The sequence below is a fragment of the Chiloscyllium plagiosum genome, unplaced genomic scaffold (genome assembly GCF_037043375.1).
Source record: "Chiloscyllium plagiosum isolate Xiang-an unplaced genomic scaffold, Cpla_swu_hap1 HiC_scaffold_39, whole genome shotgun sequence".
Taxonomy (NCBI): Eukaryota; Metazoa; Chordata; class Chondrichthyes; order Orectolobiformes; family Hemiscylliidae; genus Chiloscyllium; species Chiloscyllium plagiosum.
In genome coordinates, this window is record NW_028270177.1 from 7837154 (window position 1) to 7854556 (window position 17403).

The 17403-nt window shown below is 38.1% G+C and overlaps 1 protein-coding gene across 9 annotated transcripts in view; it reads left to right on the forward strand.

Moving 5' to 3' along the window:
- The window catches only part of map2k5 (mitogen-activated protein kinase kinase 5), a 379209-nt gene that overhangs the window by 72753 nt on the left and 289053 nt on the right, over window positions 1–17403 (forward strand). For all 9 annotated transcript variants that reach the window (XM_087981145.1, XM_087981146.1, XM_087981147.1 and 6 more), the window contains exons 4-5: window positions 3640–3709; window positions 6602–6642. In XM_087981145.1, the coding sequence (XP_087837271.1) occupies window positions 3640–3709; window positions 6602–6642 (111 nt within the window). The remainder of the gene's footprint in view (window positions 1–3639; window positions 3710–6601; window positions 6643–17403) is intronic.

Below are 17403 nucleotides of genomic sequence, written 5' to 3' on the forward strand. Positions count from 1 at the left end.
AGAGTATAAAGGCTGCAGGAGGATACTTAAGAGGGAAATCAGGAGGGCAAAAAGGGGACATGAAATAGCTTTGGCAAATAGAGTTAAAGAGAATCCAAAGGGTTTTTACAAATACATTAAGGACGAAAGGGTAACTAGGGAGAGAATAGATCCCCTCAAAGATCAGCAATGTGGCCTTTGTGTGGAGCCACAGGAGATTGGGGGAGATACTAAATGAGTACTTTACATCAGTATTTACTGTGAAAATGGACATGGAAGGTATAGAATGTAGGGAAATAGGTTGTGACATCTTGAAAAATGTCCATATTACGGAGGAGGAAATGCTGGATGTCTTGAAACACATAAAAGTGGATAAATCCCCAGGACCTGATCAGGTGTACCCTAGAACTCTGTGGGAAGCTAGGGAAGTGATCTCTGGGCCTCTTGCTGAGATATTTGTATCATCGATAGTCACAGGTGAGGTGCCGGGAGACTGGAGATTGGCTAACGTGCCACTATTTAAGAAAGTTGGTAAGGACAAACTAGGGAACTATAGACCAGTGAGCCTGACGTTGATGGTGGGCAAATTGTTGGAGGGAATCCTGAGGGACAGGATGTACATATATTTGGAAAGGCAAAGACTGAGTTGGGATGGTCAACGTGGCTTTGTGCGTGGGAAATCATGTTTCACAAACTTGATTGAGTTTTTTGAAGAAGTAACAAAGAGGATTGATGAGGGCAGAGTGGTAGACATGATCGATATGGACTTCAATAAAGCGTTCGACAAGGTTCCCTGTGGGAAACTGGTTAACAAGGTTAGATTTCATGGAATACAGGGAGAACCAGACATTTGGATACAGAAGTGGCTCAAAGGTAGTGGTGGAGGGTGAAAGAGCTGTAAATTAAGTCCTATCCCTCTTCCTTCCCTTTCTGCCAGCGTTGCTGGTTGTTGATCAGGATTTGGATCTCTCAATGTTTTATTATTGCCTGTTCCTAATTCAAGCACCTCATAACAAATTTTGTTAACCACATGTCAAATTATATATAAATTGTTAGAGTGTTAGTTTTACAATTCATGTATGCGTTATCATAATTCATGTTAACTAAATTGAATTTTGTTTTTATAATAATTAGTATTATCATTGTGATAATTGATTCGATTTTATCTTGGAAGATAGCAGTATTTTGTTCTCAACATCTAAATTTTGTGAGATCAGGTATCCAAATGACTCCACAAATCAGTGGATTCTACAACTGTACCAATTTGCTTATTTTGCTAATGTGAATTGCAGCACTAAGAACATAAGAATTAGGAGCAGGAGTAGGTAATTCAGCCCTTCGGTCTGCTCTATCATTACATATGATCCCAGCTGATCTCATCTCAGCCTCAACTCCACTTTACTGCTGCTCCCGAAAACCCTTCAACCCATTACTATTTAAAAGTCTGTCTCGCTCCTTAAATTTACTGATTGTCCTGGCACCGACTCTTGTCTGTGGAAGTGAATTCCACAGACTCCCAACCCTTTGAGAGAAGTAATTTCTTTTCATTTCTGTCTTAAATCTGCTGCCCCTTATCCAAAAGCTATGATCTCTCATTCTAGTTTGCCCCACAAGAGAAAATATCCTTTGTACGTCTACTTTGTCAATCCTCTTTAACATATTGTATACCTCAATTACATCTCCTCTAATTCTTCTAAACTCCAGGCACTATAGGCCTAAACTGCTCAATCTTTCTTCATACGACAAACCCCTCACCTCTCGAATTAATCTAGTGTGTCTCCTTTCAACTGCCTCCAGTGAAACGACATCCCTCCTCAAATAAAAGAACCAAATCGGTACACAGTATCCTGGTGTGGTATTTCTAATGCCTTTAACTGTTGAAGCAACACTTCCCTACTTTTGTAATCTATTCCTTTAGCAATAAATGTCAAAATTCCGTTTACCTTTCTTATTATGAGGACACTCAGATCCCTCTGCACTGAAACACTGTGAATTTTCTCCCCATTTAGATAATTTTGCCTTTCTGTATTAACATTGCTTGTTTAATTAATATATGCAATGGCCAAAGAAACAAACTGGTTCAACAATAGTTATTTTCAATTAGTACAATTGTTGCTTTTAAAAATGAAACCACAGAATCGTAAAAACCTGAAAATAATAGAAATGCATCACAGAGAAAAAGTATTAATATTTTTGATAAATATCCTTTTTATTGCTATCATTATCCTGCCTCAAAAATTTTACCCATAATCCACCTATCCATTCTCTTCATTTGCCATCCCATCTCTAATCTCCTTTTTCTTTGTATAGTGTTCAAAACATGATGCTATTGACAAAAAATAATTTAATTATAATTTAAAAAAACAATTTAAATCCTTCAAGTATAAATTCAAGTTTGCCTGCTCAGTGTTTGAGTTACCCTACCTAACTGCATAATGGCTTTCTTTGTGACTGCTACCTTGGGCATTATCCCTTATCATACATTTTGCAATGTTTGATAAAGCTAACATAATTCTGGACAAAAGAGGACAGACAATTGTTTGGTTCAAATCTTACTAGTCAAAACACTCACCATATCTGCGGCAATGGCATCTCTTCAAATTGCTACACGATCCCCTCCAGAGTCTCTAAGAATCAGTGTAGGCTATGTTCTGTTTCTCATTTATACACTGCTTCTTGTTGAGATCACCAGCAGGTGTTGGATCAACTTCCATATTTATGTATATGATACCCTGCTCTTCACATCTCATGACCTTAAAATTATCTCTGTTGTTAGACTGCCTCTTTGATATCAAAATTTCGAACTGAATACCGAAAAAAAATCCCTATGTCACTGATTACAGTTCCCTCTGCATTTACTCATTAGACCTGCCCAGAACGTGGAAAACAGTAGCAATTTCCTTCACTTGCAGCTAAGCTGAAAATCTTATGTCCTGTCTACTATCAAGATTTCATAGTCCCATCTCTACAAGAATGCTATTTTCCCCTCACTCATTCCCACTAAACCTTACCAATTATTTTCTTGCACTGACTTGAAATTTCTTCACTGGCCCCCTTGCTGGCTTCCCAACCTTAACGCTTCATAAACTCATAAATTATCTAAAACTCAGTTATTCAAATAATCTCTGGTTTTGCAACCAATTAATCACCCTGGGCATGTCCTTACATTTGTTCCACGAATCTTAACAAGTTGAATTTGAACTTTGTCTTGTTATCCTCAAATTGTCCTTTGGTCTCAGTCCACCCTATTTCTATCATTCCTTTCAGCTTTTGTCTCCCTAGCTGCAACCTTAATCTCGTGACCCTGACGTTTTGATTATCTTGACTAACTGTACAGCAGTAGAGCCTTTAAGCAATTTTCTCCAACTATCTGGAACTTGCTTCCCCAGTCCTCTTATTCAGTGTCAAAAAATGTTAGTGTTCATTATCATGATCACATATTCTGCTGTCCGAATAAAGTCTGTTACCATGTCAATGTTTCTGTTTCTATTGTAATATTTTCAGCATCATTAAAGGTGCATCATGAGTGGAGGTCATAATAGGTACATGAAAATATTAAGTTGTCTATTGAGTTTATTTCTATGCAAGTTTGAAAGACTAAGTAATTACATTTTATTTAAACTTGGGTGAATGTATTTGTCTTTCTGCTTGCTTTTACAGTATTATACCACTGTAACAGAGCAGCAAGTCAATGGAGAAATGATTGAACCACTGCAGATATATCCACGAGGTAAGAAGGTTGACTTTACATCTACACATTTAAAGTAAAAGAAGTTGCCAAAAAGTCTGCATCTTTGTTTATCTTGTTCTCTCTTAAAACATCTTTAATAGTTAAGCTGAATTATTATCTTTGATGTTTATGCATGGATGCAATATTGTAAGCAGATACGATATGATGACACTTGTATGTTTTATCCTTGATGCCAGCCATGCCAATTTCTAGCAAATAAAGGAACATAATGAAGTATAAAACATATTTTTTATGTAATGACCATACTGTATCGGAAGGATTTAAAAACTAGAATATTTTTCTTGCTGACTATTCTAAATTGCCCATTTTGCTTTCATGTCATCTAGACACCCTGATGAGTTAGGTGCAATTCACATATTTTCCTTTAATTGTGTGAGGAGCTCAGTTGGCTTATTTTTAAGATACTATCACAATGGCCAGGTGATTTAAAAAATGAAATTAAAGCAGCACTGTTAGTTGTTCTGAATCACTAAATTGCATTTTGCTATTACACAGTAGGGTTAGGGGTAAAGTCTATTTTTGTGTTTATTACATACCCAGATGAAAATGAATAGAAGACTCTAATCTTGGAATCCAGGTGTCTTAAAAGATTTCAACAGTATTGAGATTTTCAGCTTTATCTTAACATACTGTTGTGAACTTCTACTTTGATGCAGCTTCTGCATTTCAAATTTATTCCCTTAGACATAAATATTCTTCTGTATTCAATGTAATTAATTGGATTGTTCTGCTATTTGCAAGTTGGCTTATGGTGATGGTCATTGTTTAAAATAATGGTGAAATGACTCAAAAACTAAAATTTAACTAGCCACCGAACTAAATGTATTTTGTCAGTTTATCAGTTTTGTTGACAAAGCACTGAAAATATATTTATTGATATATTTGATGAACAGTACTAAATATTGGTCTATATCTTGTTGAAAATTATATATTGAAATGGGTATGCCATTCAGCCTCTCAAGTCTCTTTCACTATTTAATTAGATCAAAACTGATCTGCACTTCAACACCATTCACCACTGTTTCTCCATATGCCATTGTCTCTCAAGAAATTCATCTACCTCAATTTAGAATATTTCAATTGTTCTATTTCCTTTTACCCTTTTGGAAGGATTTTCCAGATGTTAGCTATCATTTATTGTGATAAAATGCTACTTGTTTAGACTCTTGAATGATTGAGCTTTAAGTTTAAGATTATGGTCTCTTGTGCTGGATTAGGTGAGGCAATGGCCTTTAAATATTAATTCTATATTTTTAACTCATCATTAGAACTGATTGTCCATGTGTGATCCTGTCCCAAGATTGAGAAGTCTGTTTGCATACAGCATGCTTTCTCAGTGCCTCGATCAAGAAATATTAAAATCCATTTTGGGGTTATGAGGTTAGGATAGAGGGTTAATGCTGTTTCTATCCACAGATTTTACCTGACCCCTTTTCGTTCATATTTCAGATTTGCAACATCAGAAGTAGTTTGCTTTCTTATTAATGCACCATATTTTCTTTCAATGTCTCTGCCAGTTATTTCTCCCATAAAATGGGTGGTGGGGTACCTTGCCCAAGTGGTTAGTATTCTTGTGGTCAGTTTCATTAGAGAGCCAAATCTTGGTGTTGCTTGCTGGCCACATGTACATTAGCAATAGCAGTGACTGGATGGTGACCAAGGACATAAGTTGTGGCAAGTGTTCAACCACTAACTATGGGCACTGACCCTGTTGTGTTATTATGACAACAGAACTGGTCCACATAAACTAATGGAACAGACCAAAAACTGACCTGTTATCTTTATATATGAATATGAAACAAGGTTATCTTTATATGTGAGTTCAAAACGTAGTGAGCTAGTAATATTTATTTATAATTAAACTTTGCTGCATTTTACATTGGCTATTTTAGTTTATTTGCTTCAATCTCATGGCATACCATCATCTTGGAGAAGGTGCAGAAAATATAGTTTGTTTTGGTGACACAATCAATCAAGTTTGCAGTTTTTTCCAGTTAAATAAACGTTGCTTTGACTATTCTTAAAAAGTCTATTGCTTGGTATTCTTTCTACCAAGAATCATGGTAGTAGTTTATCAAGAATCTTTCAGTAGTAGTTTATTTCTGATTCTTTTCCCTTAAATTACATTGATTAAACAATGAGTAATGACTCCATTGGTGTAATTGTTTCAGAAAGGTTGCTACATCTTGCAGATTGAGTTGAACTCAACAAACACTGGAAATTACAATTTTGTTGTAATACTATGGTTTAATGGGTACATCTTCACTTAGACTTCAGTTATTCAAATGAGTCACACCCTTCCTCCCCTCCCTAAAATATTTGGCCATTGGAATATCTATTTAAAATAGCTTTTAACCAAAGCACTAGAATAGATTGCGCAATTCTTGACAATGTTTTATTGACTGTTTTGTTGCCTGTGAAATGTAACTGATGAACAGCTCCATTCACCTGCATAAGCAAAACAAACTTAAAAAAAATTTAAATATTAATCTTGATGTTTCTAATTTATCAACCTTGACAGTGGATTCTATAGTTAAGTATGTTATTTGCTCACATGTTAGCTTAATCTACGTTCAAAATGTTGGAAAAGAGGGTTTAAATGGTCTGACTCTTGCTCCTTAAATTTATAATCTGTTAATCTTTATTTGCCTTTCATATTTTATATCTTTTTCATATATTTTTTTTTTCAGCGTTTAGTTTTGCAAGATGGGATCACTCTTTAAAAATTCCCTGTACAGGCTTTTGAGCCCCTTTTCCATCATTTTCAGCTGTTAATTTTGGTGTCAGTCTCATTTCTTTCATATGATTCATTTTTAACAAATTTGTAAATGGCCCTGATGTGTTCTGCAATTTAGTCAATTACTGTTTCAGCCTGCAAGCCACCTGGGAAACGGAACATACATGGCCTGAAGGTAATAATTTCAATAATTGTTTCAGTAAAGTTGGGAATGGATTTGTAATGCTGTGTTCCAGTTATTGAAATGTCATCTGAAAACCTTGGCTCTTCAAACTCTGACAAGCAGGGGGTCTCTTGTTATACAAAGTAGGGAATATTTCCCATGATTTAATCACACAGCTGTGAATTCTTGTCTTATTTCCATTGAAGCAATTAGAGTTACAAAATAGGTTACCGTTTTTAATTTTTTATATTAAAAGGTGGTTAAATTTTTGTGATGTACATTTTAATGAGGGACAGAAAGTGATATGATTAAAAAATTATAGTCATTATATGAACTTTCACAGCTTCAAAAGAAATAAAACTTTTTCTGCTTTCAGGCAAAGTGTTCCTAAGTCAGTCTGCGGTACCTGTTGTGCATGTGACCTATGAAAAATACTAGGCTATGTAGAAAACAGGAAGGAGGAAAATAGCGACAAATTCACTTTTAATAAATCAAGGCATGAAGAGGAAAATTGTTGAAAATAGGACAAAACCAAAATTATCATGAAATAAAAATGTTTTTTTTATTGCTAGTTTATCTAAAACATTGATTTTGAATGCATAATTTGGACTCGGTGCCCTTGTATTGCAAACAGAAAACAAATCCATCAGGTTTCTTGCTCTTGCTCACTATTCATCATTGCTTTTAGAAATTGTGTGTGGATATCTGGTCAAAATAGACACAGTACTAATGCCACCTGCAGTAAAGTACCTCATAACACTCTTTGGTGAGGCACTGTATGTGTCTCTTTGGTTAGAAACAGGAGTGCCTTTTTGTTGAGAAATGGGGAGTGACTAAAGCCATATCTAAGCAAGGTTGGTGGTGCTTAGGAGGGAAAACATGGACGAGTATTTTATTTTCTTGCTCTGCCCTCAGTTCCTGAGTGTGCCATCACCAGATGACTAATTAGCCCTGTTCTCTTTCTACTGAGTGACTCATTATAGTGGGCGGCACGGTGGCACAGTGGTTAGCACTGCTGCCTCGCAGCGCCAGAGACCGGCGTTCAATTCCCGACTCAGGCGACTGACTGTGTGGAGTTTGCACGTTCTCCCCGTGTCTGCGTGGGTTTCCTCCGGGTGCTCCGGTTTCCTCCCACAGTCCAAAGATGTGCAGGTTAGGTGAATTGGCCATACTAAATTGCCCGTAGTGTTAGGTAAGGGGTAAATGTAGGGGTGTGGGTGGGTTTCGCTTCGGCGGGTCGGTGTGGACTTGTTGGGCCGAAGGGCCTGTTTCCACACTGTAATCTAATCTAATCTAATCTGTAATCTAATCTAATCTAATAAACAATGTATAAATGATTGAGATTGAGTATACCTTTTTTTTGTTTCTTCCACACCCGCTTCAACCCATGCACTTTGGGTAAACAAATCCCTGTGTTCAGAATGATATAACCTTCATATACGGCCGTTTCTGTTTTAGAAAGAGCTCAAATTCATTTCATAACAATATCTTGTATTTATATATACATGTCAAATCAGAAAGAATGACAATAGGAGGGGTCATGCCCGAAACGTCGATTCTCCTGCTCCTTGGATGCTGCCTGACCTGCTGCGCTTTTCCAGCAACACATTTTCAGCTCTGATCTCCAGCATCTGCAGTCCTCACGTTTTTCTAATAGGAGGGGTAACAAGATTAGTCAACAAGAAGAGCTCTGAGAATATCTTAAGTCAGAGACTGAGTAACAAAAGTATAACATTTTGAAAGAGTATTCTATGTATTTGACTAAAGTGGCTGAAGGCTAAGAGCCATTGGTGGGTTGAACGAAAAGGAGAGATTTAAAGAAGACTTTAGAGTGGAGGAGGTACATAAAGCTAGCGAAGATTGAGTGGGTGAAGTGTCCATGAAGGTATTTTTAGATGAATTATTAAATAGACTGCAAGATAGAGAACTAGTAAGCTCAGTCAGAATAGAATTTTTAATATGGAGGTTGGGTGTGTTAGGTTGGAGGTGTTGGATATGTAATGTTATCATCAAATGTGGTCTGAAGGATTGCCAGAGACTTAATAGAATGAAGCAACATATAATACATATATTAATTGAGAGTTAATTGATTTCGAATTGGTTATATAAATATGGAGAGCTAGTAATTGGGAGAGTGTTTTATAGAGTGCGATGAACTTAAATAAAGCTCTTACAGAAAAGTGTGGACTTGAACTCTTTGAACACTGTTATCTTTTGAAATATGACATTGTGGCAGAGGATGGTTGATTCAAAATGTAAAGTTAAGGATGTATGATTACTGACTCTTGTTTTCTGAAAATAAATCTTGTGACCAGCAGAATGATAAAGTTACTGTGTGGACCTTGGATTACTTCCTTACCAAAGAGGAAGGAGCATATGGCCTTAGCACTTTCATTACCACATAGAAACAAGACGAGCAACAAATTGGTCTAATAATGTGAGTAAGGTTGAGAGTCAGACAGACTGAAAACTATAATGGATAAAATTTATCAAATGGATATTCTGGTGACTGTTGAGATGTGATTTTGAAACATTTGGACAGAAAAATGCAAAGTGGTTTTATACACTACTACAAAAATATCATTTGGAAATTCCCCACTCTGTGTTGGCATTTAACGTAATAAAGTTAATAACCAATGCCAAAGTATCAAAAATGGACAGACACCTAGTTTTAATGGGACTTAAATTTTCAGATAATCATACACTCGGGAAAATGTCAGAAGCATTGAAAACCTTCCCAGGAAAGCATTTTTTCTCAGCAGCAGTGATAGCACAAAGAGGCAATCGGCAATATGACCAGGAATACAATGTTAATAAATTGGTGAGACTGACTAAACATAGGTCACAGGCAACAGTAAAAAAGGAGAACTACAACTTATGGAAACGAGGACAGAAATGCAGTTGATAATTTTGCAAATCAAGAGAATTTGACATTTACAGTAGGTGTTAAAAATGCTCACGGTGTAGCAGTTTGATGTTTGGGTGTGATTCAAAGTATCACTACACCATGAATTGTCCCAAATGTGATAAAGTATTTGAAACTAAGCATGAAGTTATGGATTCAGGGAAAGATGGTGACACAGGTCAAAGAGAGGGCATTTTATTGGTCACAGAAAAATTTCTGTCAAGTGAAGAATGTACTGGTGTCTTTCAATTATGCAATGTTGGACAGTCGATGCACTTCTACTGAATGTAGAAGATTCAAATGCTACCGAGGCACTAAGTAAAAAAATATCAGTACAAAGTTAAGGAACTCTGGCTCAAAATTGATGATCTGGAATCTCAGCTTCAAACATTGTGGCACATCCCAGGAGGGGGAGATGTATCTGGAGGCTTTGTTTCAGGAGGTGGTCACACCTGGTAGATTAAGTAGTTCAAATTCAATCGGGATCAGGAATATCATGGTGTGACTGCAAGTGAAGCTGGTAGGGGGATCCTGAATTCAGGAACGCAGGAAGCTCATCTCTTGACCTTGTCCAGGTACCTTGTATGGGGTACTTGCTCCCTGTGTTGATGAGGAAAAGGGCTGCAAGGAGAATGAGCCAGCTGACCATTGCACTGTGGTGTAGAAGGCCATTCAAAAGGGGGGAGCAAAAAGTCAAGGGGTAATTGCAAGGGATAGTATAATTAGAGGGATAAATAGTATCTTTTGTAACCAGAATCATGAGACTCGTGTGGTATGTTGGCATGACTGGCTTGAAAGGAGATTGGAGCGGGAGGGCGAGGATCCAGTTGTTGTGGTCCATGTTGGGATCAATAACATAGGCAAGGCTAGGAAGGATGACCTGTGTGGGGATTATCAAGCACTAGGAACAAAATTAAGGAACAGGTCCCATCAGAGGGATCTGTACCGATGGAATGGTTTTCACTTGAACTGATCTGGAACTGGTGTTGCAGCGAAAAGGACACATGGGATGGTCACGAGGACTTTAAACTAATGAGTCGGGGGGAAGGGAAGGGGAAAACAACAGGATGTATGGTGGTAAATAAAAAGGAAAGCAGCAGGTTAGCGTGTGTGCAGGAGCGACTAAATACATGGCAGATTATGAAAGAAGTAAAAGGAAGAATAGCTCAGGAGATATTATTGGAGATGTTGGAATTCATAATGACGGCACAAAAACTATCATAAGGGCACTTTACCTGAATGCTTGTAGCATTTGTAACAAGGTAGATGAGCTAATGGCTCAAAACATCGTGAATGAATATGATTTAGTAGCCATTGCGGAGACATGGTTGCAGGATGGTCATGACTGGGAGTTAAATATCCATGGATATCAGACTATTTGGAAGGACAAACAGGAAGGTAAGGGAGGTGGTGTAGCTCTGATACTTAAGGACAACATCAGGTCGGTGGTGAGAGATGATAAGGTTTCTATGGAGAATAAGGTTGAATTCATTTGGGTGGAAATTGGAAGTTCTAAAAAGAAAACATCACTGATTGGTGTAGTCTTTAGGCCACCAAATAATAATATCACATGGGAATGGGCAATAAATGAAGAAATAATGCCTGTAAAAATGGTATGATAATTAACACGGGGGATTTTAATTTACAGGTCGATTGGCTAAACCAGGTCGGTCAGTGTAGCCTTGAGGAAGAATTCACTGAACATATCCATGTTAGTTTTTTTGAACAGTATGTAATGAAACTGATGAGGGAGCAACCTATCCTAGATTTGGTCTGTGTGATTAGACAGGAATAATTAATGATGTCATAGTTAGGGATCCTCTTGGAGGGAGCAATTATAGTGTGGTTGAATTTAGAATACAAATGTAAAGTGCAAAGATAAAATCCAATACCAGGGTCCTGCGCTTTAACAAGGGAGACTACAAGAGGATGAGTGAGGATTTGGCAAAAGTAGACTGGAAGCAAAGACTTTATGGTGGGACAGTTGACAAACAGTGGATGACTTTTCAAAGCAATTTTTCAAAGCACTCAGCAAAAGTATATTCCAGTGAAAAGGAAGGCATGTAGGAAAAAGGGTAATTTGCCATGGGTGCCCAAGAAAATAAAGGAAGCTACCAAATTGAAAGAGAAGGCATACAAAGGGGCCAAGATCAGCAGGAAACTAGAAGATTGGGTAAGCTTTAAAGGTCAACAGAAAGCCACAAAAAGAGCTATAAAGAAAAGTAAAAAAGATTAAGAGAAAAAAAACTAGCTCAGAATATAAAGACAGATAGCAAATGTTTGTATAAATATATCAAACAGAAAATGTGGCTAAAGTAAACATTGGTCCTTTAGAGGATGAGAGCGGGGCTTTAATAATGGGATAAGAGGAAATGGCCACAGCATTGAATAGATATCTTGCGTCAGCCGTCACAGCAGAGGACACAAGTAACATGCCTGTAATTGACAAAGAGACAAAGGTAGGTGAGGACCTGGAAACAATCATTACCACAAAAGAGGTAGTGTTGGGCAAGCTAATTGAGCTAAGGATAGACAAGTCTCCTGGCCCTGATAGAATGCATCACAGGGTGCTAAAAGAGAAGGCAGGAGAAAAAGCAAGTGCACTTGTGGTAATTTTCTAAAATTCATTGAAGTCTGGGGCAGTTCCAGCAGATTGGAGAACAGCAAATGTGACGCCACTGTTTCAAAAGGGATGATGTGGAGGTGCCAGGGTCAGACTAGGGTGGACAAAGAAGAAACAAAGAAAATTTACAGCCCAGGAACAGGCCCTTCTGCCCTCCAAGCCTGAGCCAATCCAAATGTACTGTCTAAACCTGTCAGTCAATTCCTCAGCATTTGTATCCCTCTGCTCCCCACCTACACATGCATCTGTCCAAAAACATCTTAAATGAATCTACCGTGCCTGCCCCTACCACCTCTGCTGGCAATGCGTTCCAAACACCCACCACCCTCTGTGTGAAGCACTTGCCGCGTGTACCCCCCTTAAACTTTCTCATCTTGAAAGCATGACCTCTCGTTATTGAATCCTTCACCCTGAGAAAAAGCTTGTCTCAATCCACCCTGTCTATACCCCTCATGATTTTGTCAACCTCAATCAGGTCCCCCCTCAATCTCCTTTTTTCTAGTGAAAATAAACCTAACCTACTCAACCTCTCTTCATAGCTAACACCTTCCATACCAAGCAACATCCTCATAAACCTTCTCTACACCCTGTTCAAAGCGTCCACATCCTTTTGGTAATGTGGCGCCCAGAAATGTACACATATTCTAAATGCGGCCGATCCAATGCCTTGTACGATTTTAACATGACCTGCCAGCTCTTATACTCAACACCCCGTCCAATGAAGGCAAGCGTACTATGTACCTTCTTGACCACTCTATCCATCTGTGCAGCAACCTTCAGGGTACAATGGACCTGCACTCCCAGATCTCTCTGCCCATCAACTTTTCCCAAGTCTCTTCCATTCATTGTATAATTCGCTCTGGAATTAGACTTGCCAAAATGCATCACCTCATATTTGTCTTGATCGAAAGCCATCTGCCACTTTTCCGCCCAACTCTCCAGTCTATCTATATCCTCCTGTATTCTCTGACAGTCCCTTATGTTTTCTGCTACACCACCAATCTTTGTGTCATCTGCAAACTTGCTGATCATACCAACAGTGCCCTCTTCTAGATCATTTATGTATATTACAAACAACAGTGGCCCAAATACTGACCCCTGTGGAACACCACTGGTCACCTTTCTCCATTTCGAAAAACTCCCTTCAACTACTATTCTCTGTCTCCTGTTGCTCAACCACTTAGCTAGAACACCCTGCACACCATGTGACTTCACTTTCTCAATTAGTCTACAATGGGGAACCTTATCAAACGCCTTACTAAAGTCCATGTATATGACATCAACAGCCCTTCCTTCACCTAACAACTTGGTCACTTCCTCAAAGAACTCTATTAAGTTGGTAAGGCACGATCTCCCCTGCAAAAAAACCATGTTGCCTATCACTGATAAGCTCATTCTTTTCTAAATATAAATAGATCCTATCTCTCAGTACCCTCTCCAGCAACTTCCCCACGACCAACGTCAGGATCACTGGTCTGTAGTTACCCGGAATATCCCTACTACAGGGGTACAACAAGAGCAACCTTCCAGTCCTCCGGCACCTCACCTATATTTAAGGATGCCACAAAGATATCTGTCAGGGCCCCAGCTATTTCCTCTGTCACCTCGCTCAGCAGCCTGAGATAGATCCCATCCAATCCTGGGGATTAGTCCACCTGAATAACCTCTAGCATACCCAACACATCTTCCCAACTTATGCCAACGTGATCCAGACTAATCAAACGTCTATCTCTAATCTCAAGATTCATCATGTTCCTCTCCTCGGCAAACACTGATGCAAAGTAATCATTCAGAATCTCACTCATTCTCTCAGGTTCAGCACACAGCCTTCCTTCATTATCTTTTAGTGGACCAATCCTTTTTCTAGTTACCCGCTTGCTTCTTATGTAAGAATAAAATGCTTTGGGATTTTCCTTAATTCTGCTTGCTTAAGCTATTTCATGACCTCTTTTAGCCCGCTTAATTCCTTGTTTAAGACTTGTCCTACTCTTCCAATATGCCTCCAGGGCCCGTTAACTTCTGAAAGTTAAAAAAAATCACACAACACCCGGTTATAGTCCCAACAGTTTTATTTGGAAATACAAACAGCTTCATCAGGTAGCTCGTGGAGTAGGATCATAGGACACAGAATTTATAGCAAAAGGTCAATGTCATACAACTTGTGCAATATATTGAACAAATCTAAATTGCTGTTAAGTCTTTCATCTTTTAGAATGGGTTGCAGCTTTTGATTCATTTATATGTAAATCCCAGAACTTCTTTCAAGTCACATACCCAATAACTTAAGGTTTGATAAACAAAAGTGTCATCTCAGCTCAGACAATGCCTTAAAGATGTGAGGTTAGAGTCTTTTTGTATTGCAATCTTGATTCAGACTGGTTCTATTTCCAAAGTAGGAATTTATAAAATGTCACATGAGTTATAAAAATGTTGACTGCCCAGATTGCGTGCTTTCACTCTCCCACACCCACACACTCTCTCACTCTTCCTCATGCAGGCACACACACATAAGGTACTTAAGGTTACTGCTAGGTTAGTGACATGAGGGTTTGAAGAAAAATTTGAGGAACAGAATAAGGATATAATTGCTTAGGAAAAGCAATTTTGAATTTAGTTTTTGTCTTTTTAGTAACAAATGCTTAGGAGTGTAGAGCAATTGACAAAGTTGCATTTCTGCAGAGAAATCAGCTTAAGGAGGAATATTTCTTCATCTTCTAAAAGAGGCAACAGAAGCAGTGGGGACACCCTGGAAGTTTTTTTGTTTCTTCTGTATCTGCAAGTGCCATCACACACAACCGAACAGCTTTTCCTACCACCAAATCACCAGTAGTATCTTTCATCAGTTAACCACCACATGTAAATTACTGCTGTTTCCAATTGTTCAATTTATATGCAGAGCCCATTAAGGGCAATGTAATAACTCAGGAAGTTAAATAAATGTGCATATGGCCCAAATGATGGCTTCTAGGGCTTTTAAGTACATTGGATTAAAAATCAAGGGGAATGGATCAACTATCACTTTGCATGAGCAAATGTATTTAGAAAATGTTACCCTTATTGCTGTTAGTCAAAGTAGAACTTCACAAATAGATACAGCTGCTTTCAAAACTGAAATGGAGGAACTGCAAAGTCTAATTGGACTGCTGCATTAATAGGGCACCCGAACAAAGCCAGATGCCACTCTAAATATTAGAGTTGAGTACAAGATGAAAAGTCCCAAAATGAAAGATATTATTCAGGCCAACAAAACATTAAAAAAATTAAGACTTGATCATTATAATTTGACATTTTTATCGTTGGGAGATGCAAGAAACATGAAATGTGTTTCTAGTGATGCTTCTTATGCAATTCTCTGCAATGGATTCTCAGGTACATGAGGGTTTGCATTTTCCCTTGTGGAAAGAGCAAGTAAATGTTACCCTTTAATTTGGGAAGCTAAAAATATTAGAAGATTATGAAAGAGTTCATTAGAGGCAGAGACTCTCAATCTTGGTGAGGCAGTGGATATGGCATTTTCTAAGTAAATTCTAAAATGAAACTTCAGCAACAAGACCCATTGGGTGCTACATTAATGATAAGTCACTATGGGATAACATACACTTTACAGAATGCATGAATGAGAAAAGACATAATATCAATGTTACAGTTTTAAAACTGATGGTGTATCTCCAAATTGAAATGGGTGGAGACCAGCAATTGGCTGTCTAATTGGTTCATAAATGCAGAAGCAAGTTCCAGAAACTGTTGGACACACTGGAAGCAGGACACTTGGAACTTTACACAGTAAATGGAAAGCTGAGAATATAATTGTTTGTCATTTTGTATATTTTGCTAATTTTTAGAATTATTTTCATTTGGTTTATCTAAAAATGAAAATAATCTGTTCCCATCTAATATGGTCTAAAGAAGTGCCTGAGACATAATGGAATGAATGAACAAGTGATGGATAAATTAATTAAGAGTTAATTGGCTTTGAATTGGTTGCATAAATATGGGGAACTAGTAATCAGTAGGGTGTGTTTTATGGAGTGTGGCTAACTGAAATAAAGCTTTCACATAAAAGTGTGGACTTGAATTCTGTTTAAGTACAATTATCTTTTGGAATATAACATTTAATAGGGCTTTAAAGTTTTTGGAAGACAAAGAATGGAAGGAGGGGGGAAGGAAAGTGCTGAAATAATCAGGTTGGAGGTAACAAAGGTGGTTACAAAGGCTTTAGATAATATGATTGAAGTAGTAATCCAGAGACCCAGCTAACTTTCTGAGAGCTTGGAGTCAAACCCAACATAGTGGACGATAGAGTTTAAATGTGATTAATAAACCAGGAATTTAAAAGAAAGTTAGTCTAAAAGGAACCATGAAGCCATTGTCAGTTGTTCCAAAGACCAATCTGCTTCCTTTTAGGGAAGGAAATTTGCTGTCCTCATCTGGTGTAGCCGATATGTGACTCCAAACCATCAGCAATACAATTGACTCTTAAATGCCCTCTGAAATGGTCTAAAAAGACAATCCATTATATCAAATCAATATGAGTGGGGAAAAAGTGAAATGAAGCTTGATGAATCACCAGGCGCTGATGTAGGAATTGGAAACAATAAGAGAAACCCAACCCTCATGATCCTACAGAATATTCCTCTCTAGCATTTGGGGTCTTGTGCCAAAATTGGGACAGTTGATCAATAGACTACTTACTGTAGTCAAACTTTCAGAATCATATCATGCAGACAATGTCCCAAACATCACAATTTCTTGTTATGTCCTGTCCTACTGGCAGGACCAATCACCAGTAGCTGCACAGAGGTGTATAGTCAAGAATGAGTTACCGTGTGAGTCTTCAACATTGATTTTGGACCATATGAAGTCTCATAGCATCAGGCCAAACATGGGCGAGGAACCCTCTTTCTGATTACCAACTACCATCCTCCTCAGCTGTGAATTAGTATTCCAATGTTGAACATCAATTAGAAGAAACACTGTTGGTGGCAAGGGTAATAATGTGTTCTGCTGAGAGACTACAGTATCCACCATCATGTTTGGCTCAGTGTTCACCACAGGTGGCCACGTCCAAAGGTCATAGCTCTAGACTGGGTTTGCAGCAATTGGTGAGGGAACCAACAAGTGAGAAATACAAACGTGACCTCATCCTCACCACTCTAGCTGTCACCGATACATTTGTCCATGACAATTTTCATTGGAATGACTGCGTTGAAGTGCTTTTGGAGGCAACGACCCATCTTCACATTGA